The sequence below is a fragment of the Manis javanica genome, chromosome 2 (genome assembly GCF_040802235.1).
Source record: "Manis javanica isolate MJ-LG chromosome 2, MJ_LKY, whole genome shotgun sequence".
Taxonomy (NCBI): Eukaryota; Metazoa; Chordata; class Mammalia; order Pholidota; family Manidae; genus Manis; species Manis javanica.
The window spans coordinates 211,794,245-211,806,836 of NC_133157.1; the positions used below are offsets into that span (position 1 = coordinate 211,794,245).

Consider the following 12,592-nt stretch of genomic DNA (forward strand, 5'->3'; position numbering starts at 1 on the left):
TCCCTGTCAAAATGGACATATGTACTTAATGGACTGAATATTTATCAGACCTTCTGAGTGTATGATTCATGTTGAATTGGAGTCAGCAACCCCTTAAGAACACTAAATGGCTGCTTTGTCTCAGATTGGTATTTTACTAATGAAATGCGTTGGAGTTGAATTTAATCAACTGTCTATAATTGGGATTGTTTCTGTCCAGACATGCCTGTACATGACTTTGTAGAATAAAAAACATCTGACTCTGCAGTTTTTATTTAAGGACAAAATTTCAGGAAACAACTTGGCCAAGGGCAAAACTGCAGTTGAACCAGAGACAAAAAGTTGGAAGGGGTAACTAGGTGAAATTTGTTTTGAGGGCGTGCCTCCCTAACACACATGCACACGTGCCCTAGTTGTAAAAGTTAAAAAGCTTTATGAATCTATAAGGCATGAAGCATTTGGTTCTACTCTGGGGATTAGGAAGGATTCTGGAAAAGGATCTTTGTAGCTGAGATCATGGGGAACAGCAGAGCAGAGCAAAAAGGCATCTGGGAGAGTAATGAGCTAGTATAGCGGTGTGTTTGGACCTGCTAGGGCAAAGAGGAGGGCAAGTGTCCTCATTTGAAAGTCTGTGTCACTGAAGGCAGTTCCTCTGAAGACCTAGGGGTAATGAGGGAACTGACCTGGCTCTAGGTACTGTGTGCTCTGGCTCCTGTTTCAGCAGTGCTTCCCAAACCTCGGGGCGGGGCCTGCGGGAAGAGAGTTTATTTCTCTGTAATGCATGCCTGAGGCTGCGGCTACAGGACGGCTATGGCCAGGGAGGCCTGATTGAGAAGAGCTGATCCTGAGGCTGCATCTCTCAGCTGCATCACTTACTTTCTATTCTTGCAGAACTGGTCGCTGGTCTGGAGCAAAAGCTTGATTGGTGTACTGATAATACCTTGGGGAAGCCAAGATAAAGAATCTGCTCCCCCGTTTTTAACCTTTAGCCTAGAAAATGGCATTATATTGAGCAAATAATGTGTGAATAGACCCTAGACAATCTTGGAACCCACCCTGGATAAACTCTCAGGAGTCCATGCTGTGTTATGTAAGGATTACTGTATTGCTACAGGCTTACTACCTACATCTCTTAGCCAGGAACAAACAACATGGAAATTTTCTTGCATGAGTCTACATCTGTAAAAATAGCGATTTGTCTCCTCCCTTCCTTTCCTTTCTCAGACCTCTTTGCCCTCATTTTTCTCCAGACTTCTTTCTTTTACCCGAGTCTTTTATATTCAAGACAACTGGCATTGATTGTCACTATTTTGCTTTTCTACTTGTTTCTTTCTCAGCCGTCATCTTCCTCTCATCAAAGTCTCATGAATTTTGTTTTAAGTAGAATCTTCAACATGAAATCACCAATTCCTGCTTAATGTTTAACTAATCATGTAACTTTAGTGCCTATTCAAAAAGAATAGTAATAGTTATAATATGCTGTTAGTGCATTTTGACACTGATTAACAAATGACGTGTCTAATGAATAGTGTGGCTGCTTAGATTGCATAATTATAGGTTCATCTAACTTTAGGAAAATTATATACAGGCCAACTACATCCATTCAGATACTTTCTATATTATATAAATATCAGAGCTGTTTAGTCTAAAAAGCAGCCTTTCCTTTAGTGAATAAAATTATTTAATTATCTAGGGTTTGCAACTCTTTTGTTTGAAAAAAACAAAATGAAACAGAAACTGTCTTTAAAGAATGGGTTTAATTCTATGGCTCTTCCTGGTCTAAGTAACACTTTAAAAGCCCTCCAGGTATTATTAACAGTCAGTCCACAGTGTCTGAGATAGTGCTGACCAGGATCACTGGGTACAGGCACACAGATTTGTAGGGGGGTAGCTTCATACTGGCATACTTACAGGAACAGTTATAATTTTATAATGTAAATCAGAGATTATCTGTGCCCTGTGGACTTCATTTACTGGGGCAGGGATGGGGAGCATATTTCAGCTAGTTATTGTATCAACTTCTTAGAACAGTTCCTTCCTCCCTCCTTCCTCCCTCCCTCCTTCCTTCTTTCCTTCCTTCCTCCCTCTCTCCCTCTCTCCCTCTCTCCCTCCCTCCCTTCTGTGATTTATAATGTTTGTCACCCATACCTTCTCTTCTGTTTCCACCCATTATTATAAGTCAGCCTTTTCCAACTCCAGTTCATTCCATATACTACTGCTAACTGAGTTCGTTGTCTTAATTCATGACTTGATTTAAAAATGACCTTCATTTGGAAGCTTCCGGTCACTCTCACTGAGAATTAAACCCTGTCTCAACCTCTTAACTAGGCATTTAAGATCCCCATAAACTGACTCCAACCTAGTTTTCTGACATTATACAAGGGATGGTTTCTTAATTTGTGAGTGCAGGTTTCACAGAGACACCAAACTCTTCCCAGGACACTTCCCTGTGCCTTTGTTGCCTTGTAAATGAATGTTCAAGTATATCACAGGTTCATCTGAGTAACACAGCAAGGGTTGGTTATAATAAATAGATGACTGTCGAATGGCACGTAAAGAAACGTGAATATTCCTAGACTCCCAGACCGGCTTGGCCAAGGGAGAGAGACAGTCAGAGGCAGGGCTAATAGGAATGGTTTTGTCTGGGGGCTCTACCTAGAAGTATCTCTGCAACGTAAAGCCCGAGGGCTCCTCCCTTTCCCTTGACCATGTCTCTGCTGCTGCCCGTGTGTGGCTGCTGCTTCCATCTGTTGCTGCCAGTGCTCTTGGCCTGGTGCGGGTCTGACTTCTTAGCAGCTAGAGATGATTTAGTTATTCTTGTAGCTTCCAGTGGGTTATTTGGTTGCTTTAGTAACCCATCCAGTCAGCCTTGCTGATGTGAAGTGTTACCTTCACCATTAAAATTTGGTAATCTTTGAAAAAGGGGAAAATAACTTTCTTCTGTTATCATCTTCCTATACTTTAGGAATTGGAAAAGCTTTTCCAGTTTTGATAGCATTTGAATGGCATTGGCTGGTGTCCTACTTGGAACAATCACCAGGAAACTGAGAGCATCTCAGGACCTTGACTTTCTCCCATCCGGAGAGTTTGTTCCCAAGATATTCTTGGGTGAGTTGGAGGTGCCTGTCCTTCTCATCTTTGAGCACCTTTTAGCACAGGTGGGCAAGTGTGCAAACTGCAGATAGAAAGCCTGAGTTGGAGACCAGGTCTGCCATTCACTACTTCCGTGGCCTTGAGCAAGTTGCTTCAGCAGCTTACCTCATTTCAGTTTTCTCATATGTTAAGTAGAGATAAAACTCGCTATCTCCTAATGTTCCTGTGGGGTTTAATGTAAATATGTGTGCAAGGAATAATCTTGGCACATAATGAAGTGCTTACTAATTCTTAGCAACAGCTATTATTGTATATTTTTTTCATCATTGTCCTTAACTTTCTAAGCTTTATCATCTGCACTAATCTTCTCTAATGCCAGGCTTGCAGGAAGGCGTGGTGCAGAAATACATTACTCTCTGGGATTGTCACTCTGTGAATATTGACATCTTGTGTAAATCTACCAAGCACTGGGACCATCCTTTTTCCTGTGGAAAAACTGCAATGAAAATATAATAGGCAAATGAGTTAATTATCACATGTCTTTTTCACATTTTAATTCAATTGAATATCTGATGCAGAACAATTTACAGTTTGGCAAAGGACTAATTTTCAAATGTGTTAAATAATGGCCATATAAGAATATTGAAGGAAGAATTGTTACAATTCTTTGTTGAATCCCAAGAAGGCTAGGGCCACTTTCTTACTTTCAAATGGATTAAAATCTGTTTGGAGAAATGAGGTAAGTGCATATAAGAAGACAAGATTGTTCATGGCTAAAAGTGCCAAGTATCAGGTGTAGTAGTTAAGGTAAATTAAGTGAAGGAAGAGACCTTCTAGGCTGGTGTAGTTTCAAAGCAGGAAAGGCCTGAGTTCAGTCCTTGAAGGATGTGTAGGATTGAGTTTGCTGTCAATTTTTAGGAAGGGCTTTCCTGTAGGAGAGGGAGAATTTTGCAGCTGAGATTGTATACTGAGGAGTGAAGGAGCAGGGACCTTCTGGCTGGTCAGTGTGCATGTCTTTCCCCTGCCCCTCACTACTCCCCCGCTCACAGACCTTTTTATTCAGCAGCCAACTCCCTAGGTGTTGATCCCTTTTTTCCTCCTGAATTCTTCAGTGATTTATTTGGTCTATTTGCCCTTTTTTTGTGCAACACTATGCCCTTCTTTCCTCACTGCAATCCTTTAGTAGGACAAGGCAGATTCCCTGTGCCTTCCCTTGCCTGGTGTTTCTGAAACATGAACACACATCACAGCTTTGAAAGAGGTTAGAACTGCAGTAGGGGAATAAGTGTTGACAAGAAGCACAAGAAGTATCACAGAAGGAATCCTGAAGTAGCCATGGAGGGCTGCTGCTTGATGTGGCCTTTCTCATGGCCTCTCTTCCAGAACTGTTACGGGAGCCTCTTCCAGTTCCTGTCTTGGGTCTCTGTTCTCTAGCCCTTTTCTGCAGCAGGCCAAGACACGGACTTCAGCTACAAGTTACCTGACTGGGCATCACCTCCAGGTGTGGTGTGATTGTCAGTTTTCAGGACTAGCTGCCTGATCTCTTCTAGTGTTTTCCTTTTGTTGCCTAAGGCTGCATTATTCATCACTTAGGTTCTTCAGCCTGTCCCCACATCCTTGGGTCCTAGAGCCTCAGCTGAGGCGGCCTGTGAGCCACAGATGGCCTCCAGAGAGTCTTCCCTTAGGCTTCATTCCATCAAACACTGACCCAGCCATCACTTGTTTTCTCCTTGGCAGGAAGGGTCTCCTTGGCCTTGTGTTATTTGAAATTGCTATCTGCTTCAAGTCTTGCTAGCATCCATGGGACCTTGATAATGAGAACCATCATCCTATTTATTTTGCAGACTTCCATAGCATTTTTCATGCCAAAGTCACATTTCTCTGTACTTTCAAAAATAAACTCATTTGGAAGCCTGGAAAAACATTTGAAAAGCACTTAAGAACATTACCTTGCTTTTTCAATTTGCTAGTCACTTTTTATAGTCTCCTGTTCCCTGTAGGTATTTTAATTTTTAAACTTAGTAAGCATAGTTGTTTTACACTTGGACTAATAGATAATTCCAATATCTGAAACATTTGTGGATCTGTTTCTGTTGATTCTTACCTTGATGGCTTGTTTTCTTGTGGGTTTTTTTTTAGGGTTTATAAGGTTTTATGTGTGTGTGTTTTATTTTTTTCTTCTATAATCTGTGCATTAGCCTTCACAATTATTTGTAAGGATTATGTGAGGCCTAGGATGAAAGTCTCTTCTCCAGAGGGGAGTACCTGTCTGTGGGTAGTGGCCATGTAAGGCCACCTCACATCAAGATCAGAGCTCTCGTTCCCTGGACCACTCAAGTGAGGGGAATTCGGGCTGCAAATCCAGGAGGGCTGGCTTGCGGCCACAATTTTTCAGAAGCAGGTTTGCTTTCTCTCCCTCTTCCCTCTGTTCCGCCGCGTGGCCAAGGCCAGCCTCCCTGCAGCCAGGAGGAGCAGGTGGGATGAATTCTGGCTCTTTACCTAGAGGAGTGGAGACCCAGCTGACTGGGGGAGGGTGTGCAGCTTTAGCTCTCTGTGCTGTTTCTCTTTTTTGCTTTTCCCTAGATTTTGCCCTGATTGTTTCTGACTATCTGTGCTCTTTTATTTTTAAGATTTCTTTCTTTCTTTCCTTTTTTTCTATTTATCCAGTCATTTCAGTTGCTTTCAACAGGAGGATTGGTCCACATACCCTAACCTACTAGAGGTGAAAATCTGCCTTATGTGATCTCTAATAATCCTGCGAGGTCTGTGTACAGATGTATGACAGGCTGCTTTCCCGGATAAGGAAACTGAGGCTGAAGGATGTGTAGGGACTGGGTCCAGATCACACAAGTAAGGCACAGCCTGGAACTCCTGAGTCTGAGGCTTCTTTTCTTTCCACCCACAACATTGCCTTTGAGCCTTCTTCTACTGGGCATATTCTTAGAGTTTTGCATGAAGCAGCCATATGTTAAGGAGGTCTTTACAAAATATGTAATACCTTTACAAAATTGTTTAGACCATTGACTGACTATATATTATACTGGTGCAACTTTTTCCAGATATGGCATTTTAAATGGAAAACAATAATTGCTTTCTTTTTCTTTCAGCTGAAGTGAGTAGCGAATACAGTATGGACAAGGCAATGGTTGAATTTGCTATGATGGATCGGGAACTAAACCATTATGTAAAAGCTGTTCAATCTATGATAAGTCATGTAAGTTTATACCATTTACCTGGATATATTTGGTTACAACTCACTGACCTAGAAATGGAAACACAAAAACAAAATTCTTCTCTAACCTTTCATAGTCCTTTATCCTTACTGTAGCAGCTATTGATTTCTTCTAAATTAGGAAGTTTATAGAATAGGAATCTTAAATATTTTCCCAGCTAGGCCACCTAGGTTTAATTAGGATATTACATCTGTTTTAGATTGTCTTATATTTTTTTGTCTTGAAATTTTTAGTCTAAGCCTCCTTTGAATATGAATAGATTTTTATAAAATGCTAAAAATTGCATAGCACTTGTTTTTATTGTTATATTTGCTTAAGGATACAACTTAGACCAGGTCTAGTTACTCATTCTCCAGCTTTAACTAATATATAGCTATTGCAAAATTTGTAAGATCAGATTATATGGAAGAGTTTTAGAGCAAGTTTAAAAATAAAGAAGGTTGGCATTTCGTTTTTTCCAGAAGCTAAACTTATCTTTGTTGACTCCAGCTGTCACAGGAACAACACATAAGGCAGTTAAGGTGGGAACTTAGCAACATCCTTTTCAGTAGTACTGTGTTGAGTAAGAAGTGAGCAATATGATTGCAGTAATGTTTCTGAGAAGTCCTTTGTCCTCTGAGCAGTGGAAACTCCCCTTTGAACTGATTTCATATACCTGTGTAATAGGGTGTCTTGTACTTCTGGTTTCTTTATTTGCCTTTTCTAATATCTGTGGGAAAATTCCAAAAATCAAATATTTTACAATGTAGAATACAACTATTCAGTTGACGTTAAATTTTAAAATATGGTATAATACTTTAACCATACTTAAATGAGTATTACCCTGATACACGTTCATAATATAAAGTTTTCCTGTGTTTTCAAAAAAAAGTTCTAATGTTTTTTTCTGGTTTAAGAATTTTTGCTTTTTTTAATGGTTTGTATTCATTAAGTGTAGTATTTGTGACTAACTAAAGAATGTCCCCTTATATCCAACTAATAAACTCATTCAGCTTATGAAATTCTGATGTTTCTAGCGATTGAGGTTATTGGTCCTGGTACTGTGAATATTTCTTTCATAGGAAAATACGAAAATGACGTCATGTTGGGGCATTTGAAACTGGATTACAAAGTGCTTAGACCAGAGGTTTTCAACTCCAGCTGGACTCTAGAACCAGCCAGTCGCTACTTTAAAGAGATTCTGATTTCATTGGTCTGGAGCAGGGTTGGGCACCAGTATTTTTTAAAAGACTCATTCTAATATGCATCCAGGGTTGAAGACCACTGACTTTATAGAATAGTGTGTTTGCTACCAAAGGTCAGAGTTAGGCCTATTGTATAGATAAATCTTGCTTTGACCCTTATATTCTACAGAGGTTATTTGATAGGCCTTTCTGTATCTTTACTTAGGTGTTGTGCAAATGTAACAGCCCAGTGTACATTATAGATAAGAAAACAGATTAAAGAACTTAACATGGATTTTTTTTCCTATAAAACTCTAGGATTCACAGATGTTCAAGGTATTTTTACATAATGAATCCAACTTTTCTCCCTTTAAAAAACTGAGTCACTCAGTTTTAAAAAAAAGACAAGCCCTCTCTCACCCACATTCTGTAGTTCACAGCATTCTTTCATCTTGAGCCCTCTTGCCATTACCCCCACCCTGCTAAACAGGAAAGGTGACACTCTGAGTTTTATCCCACTTTTCAGTCCTCTCCTTACCCTAGACTGTAGAGCAACTTGGATTTAGTGATTCTAATGCTTGTCAGGAAACTCCCTTGTCTTTCATAAGGGGAGAAAACATGCTTATTGTCCTTTTCTGATGCAAAGTTGTGCTCTCTGTATAGGCTTGACACAAGACCAAGTAATAGCAACTCATGATTTTATAATGTTTCTAAAACCTGAAACTATATAGGGTCGTAGTGGGTTATGATCATTATTTAGAAGGAAATATCTTACACTCTCTTTATGTATTCTACATGCTTGAAGTTATGGATATTGCTATCTTATTGCTTGTTTTGGTCACAGATAAAAAGTGAACAACAGCTTGATAGGGGCCAGAATGGTAGAGTTCTCTAGAAATAGCAATGGTCTAGTGATCAGAAAGTCTTCTAGACCTAGTTCTTCCATTTTGTAACTTATGACTCTGGGTCAAGAAACTTAACCTTTAGAACCTTATGTTCTCCATTTATAAAATTCTTGGCCTGCCTGTTCCACAAGATTATTGTGTGAATTGGATTAGGTACTGTATGTCAAACGCTTTGACATTCATAAAATTTGATGGAGATGCAAGATACTGTGTTATTGCAAACCCATATTTCCAAACATATTCCTTAAATAGGAAGAACAAGATCTTTTTTAAAGACAAGTACTTTGCTCGCTTGTGTCAAAGCTTTGAAACAGAACTTCTTTTGGGCTTTGACCTGTTGGAATCCAAAAATGATGTAGGATTAGATATAAGTTAGTTAAGTTATAGTATGAGGTGTTCATGACCTCTAAGATGAAATTGTTTTAAAATCAGATTATTCAGAAAGAATACAGATAATAGGAAGCTGTATGTGTCCCATTTAACTTTTGTTCTGTCAGAGACTTTTAGAACTACAGCGCTTCCATTACTATAACATTTGCCAGAATTCTGATCTACTGTGTGGTCTTACTATGTATGAATTTTCATATAGTCATAGAAAACTAAAAAAAAAAAAAAATTAATCACCAAAGAGCATTAAAGTTTTTTTATTTAAATATAAGTCTTTTTCCTTTTCTTTTCCACACCTCTGAAAGGGTTTTAGGTGTTCACTTTGGAACCTTCCATGTGCAGCTCAATTTACCAACAATCCTTAGGAAGTCCCTTTGGCATGCAGCAGCTTCAGATTGCCTTTCTCTGTCCTTAGAGAAAATAGAGCTACTATGTTCTAAGATGCCTGAAGACTTGATTAGAACCAGTATTTATTTCAGTGCTCTGAAATTTTTTTTAAAAAGGGCTTTGTTCCAGCTAGTTTGCAGAGGGAATATTATGCAGTGGGCACTAAAAAAAATTTCCAGACAAGTCTACAAGTCATTTAGAAAATCTCTCAGGATAAATAGGTTATATACCTGTCACCGTGCTTTAAAACATTCCTGTCAAACCACAGAGAGTTCTGTATGAGCTCTTTGAAGACTTTCAGTCATGAGACCACATATGTGATGAAAGCGTTTTGAAAGCTGTAAAATGGCACATGGATACACTACGGCACAGTTACTTCTTTTATCACTGTTACTGCCAGGGAGAAACTTAGTTTCAAGTTGAGAGAAGAGTGATGTTCTGAACATTCAACTTTTGATGACCTCATGTTCTTTCCCTTAATTTCTAAGCTTTTATTGTTTGAGTATATTGAAGGAGTGCCATTGGCTGGATTTTTTGCTCTCAAATATTTATTGAATAAATATTTACTAAACATATGTGCCAGGTACTTCCAGGTGCAAGAAACAGAAGGTCTGTTACCAAAGCCCACATGACTCCCACCTTCAGGATGTCTGAAATCTAGAGAGGAAGACAAATGTTTAACAAAGAATAAAACAGATATTATAATGACTACTGTGTGTACCGCAAAGGGAAAATAGGTGTTCAAGGAGAGTTACTAACTTGGGGTTCGGGAGACTTTTTTCTGAAGAAGTGATTCTTAGCGTACGGTGAAAGTCAGATGAGCCTGAACATGGTGATTATGACATTTAATTTCTCTGTCTGTGTGACTTTTGCATGAAATGGAAGCATCTTTTTTTCTGATTGTCTTGATATCAAAGTTTCAGAATACCTTGATCAAGCCAAATCATACCTTGAGAAAGCAGACCAGAGAGAGCCTACTTTTATATATGGAAAGTTTAAAGTATATAGAGTAGTTGAATGATTTACCTACGGTTGGTCACTGATTCATTCATTCAAATACGAATACCTACTGTGTGCCAGCACCTGTGCTTAGTGACGCAAGTCATGGTGACAGCATATTTAAAAATAAGTGCATTACTGATATTGTGCTTTTCAAGCCATTTCACTAGTAAAATAGGGGTAATCCCTCTTAAGGAATAAACAGTACAGTGTACTGAGTAAACAGTGGTAATACTATATATTTCTGACTCAGTATTTATGTGATTGTTTTAAACTGAAGTCCCATCTTGTGGTTTCAGATTGCATGGGGTGGGTACCAGTTTAGTTCAAGGAATCCTCAAATCCATTTTCAGGTATGTGTTTTTCAAATAAGAGATGATAAAGAGTTCCAGTCACTATCGGAGAGTGGTCCAACTTTTTTACGATCTCAATTCTCATAGTGAAAAGGGATGGGTGCCACAAAGCTAAATGACAAATGGCTTGACAGGTCAGATTAGTTACACATATTATTAGCAGTCAGTGGTAAAACATACATCCTCTGTGATTTTTGGTGAGCAGTCTAGTCCTGGAGTTCAGCAAAAGTAACTAAAGCTTGAGATTCACATTATACTTTGGTGTTAATTTTATCATGATACCTAATTGTGTAATTTTACTTAACAAACTTTAAATTTTAAAAGAATTGGCAGATTTTACCTATATGTTGTTCTTTTAGGATGTGCCACATCCACAGGTTAATTGATTCAAAGATGCAGACCACTGGTATTTTCTTTACTTTCTTCTACTACTGTCTTTTGTGCTGTGTGCAATTTTCAGGTGTTTAAATCAGATTGGTGCCACATATATGTATTTTTTAAGATGGTGTTTTATAACAGTTCCTACTGAAAGCCTGGGAGGGAAAATATTTCTTCTTAACCTAATAGGAACAATTAGGTGCTAGGTTGGTTTACTTGTGTTGTTTCTTATGAATCTTCTCATGGGTTTGCCCTGTGTACTGTGGTTTTTACTTGATAAGCCAACCTGCACATTTTATCTCACTTTTAAGATATTGAGAGTTAGAAAGGTGGAAATATACCTCACCTCATGTAAGCTGTTGAAACCAATACAATCTCAGATATAATAAAAGAACGAGGTGGGTCAAAGGTGTAGCTTACCTCAGTCTTGTCATTATGCAACTAGTTTAGAATGTTTTTGACATTATCATTTCCCTATGCTTCCTCACCCTTCACCCTTCACCCTTCAGCTGGTAAGCATTGCCTTTTGTAAATCTTATTTCAAGTTACTTTAACATCCACTACTTTGACATGAAATCTTATGGGGTATCTTACAAGTTGGGAGTTACATTTTAGTTAAACAAGATTTAGGGAGCACGTCTCACTTAGAAAGCTAATTTATATAGTATCTGAAAGAAGTTCTAGGCCAGAGGATATAATTTATTAGATATGATCATCTACTGACTAAATGTCAGACTGCCCCCCACACTGTAAATCACTGGCACAAGAGGAAGGATGAGAAATGAGTTTGGGGGTTATAAAATTTAAGGACAAAAGATTTCTGAGTATGAGAGAAACTACTATTGTCAGGGAAGTAGCAAGATGGTAAGAAATGACAGTGGAATTAGTGAAAATCTCTTGGAGCCAGATGGGAAAGTACTAGAGAATACCCTTTCTTCTACTCCCCAGCCCCCATGCTCAGTATTCCAGAGTGGTGTGTGGTCACCACCTTTCTTGTCAAAAGTTTACAAATGCTCCATATATCAGCCTTGATATTCTGTAGGAGTATTGCCCAGGTATTGAAATTAACCGGAAAAAAAAAATTATTGACTTTAGGTATTCACTCTTCAGGTGAATTCAGGATCACTTGGCCCCCCAATGTGTCTGTTTCTGTGATTACTGGTAATTAATTTCCAGTCATTAAGTGCTTTAGAACTTCCCATGTTAAGGTTGTGTTTGGTAGCATTTTTTCTAACACACACAGAGAGTTAGGTCTGGATATAGTATTTCACTAATTGAGTTGCTTCAGTAGGAAAGAATCTAGATTTAAATCTCTTAGGTTACCAAGTAATATAGCTACTAATAGGCGAACATTCTGGTCCATGCTCTATTGAGACCAATTTTCATGGGTAGTTTATAAAAATCCATCCTGGTGTTTTGTAAGTATTAAGTGTTGGATCATATTCAGAATTATAAAATGTTTACACTGTACTGAGCCTTAAGGTGCCTCTAGTGCAGCATTTTCAAAAGTTTCTCTGTAATACTAATTAATCAGGATGTGAATAAGTATAATAAGAAGAAAGGATTTTGTAGTCAGATAAATTTGAGGAATGCTTGATTAAAAGAGTTTGCTTAAAGATTCTAAAACCTTTAATATGCTTTTATGCATTGTGATTGTTCAAAGGAGGTATATTTAATCATTTTTTAAACTAATTTTACTAGCAAACCTCTTTGGG

The 12,592-nt window shown here is 38.4% G+C and overlaps 1 protein-coding gene across 2 annotated transcripts in view; it reads left to right on the plus strand.

The window, feature by feature from the left end:
• NSMCE2 (NSE2 (MMS21) homolog, SMC5-SMC6 complex SUMO ligase) overlaps positions 1 to 12,592 on the plus strand; it is a 213,630-nt gene that overhangs the window by 45,581 nt on the left and 155,457 nt on the right. For both annotated transcript variants that reach the window (XM_073230130.1, XM_073230129.1), the window contains exon 3: positions 6,180 to 6,286. In XM_073230130.1, the coding sequence (XP_073086231.1) occupies positions 6,180 to 6,286 (107 nt within the window). The remainder of the gene's footprint in view (positions 1 to 6,179; positions 6,287 to 12,592) is intronic.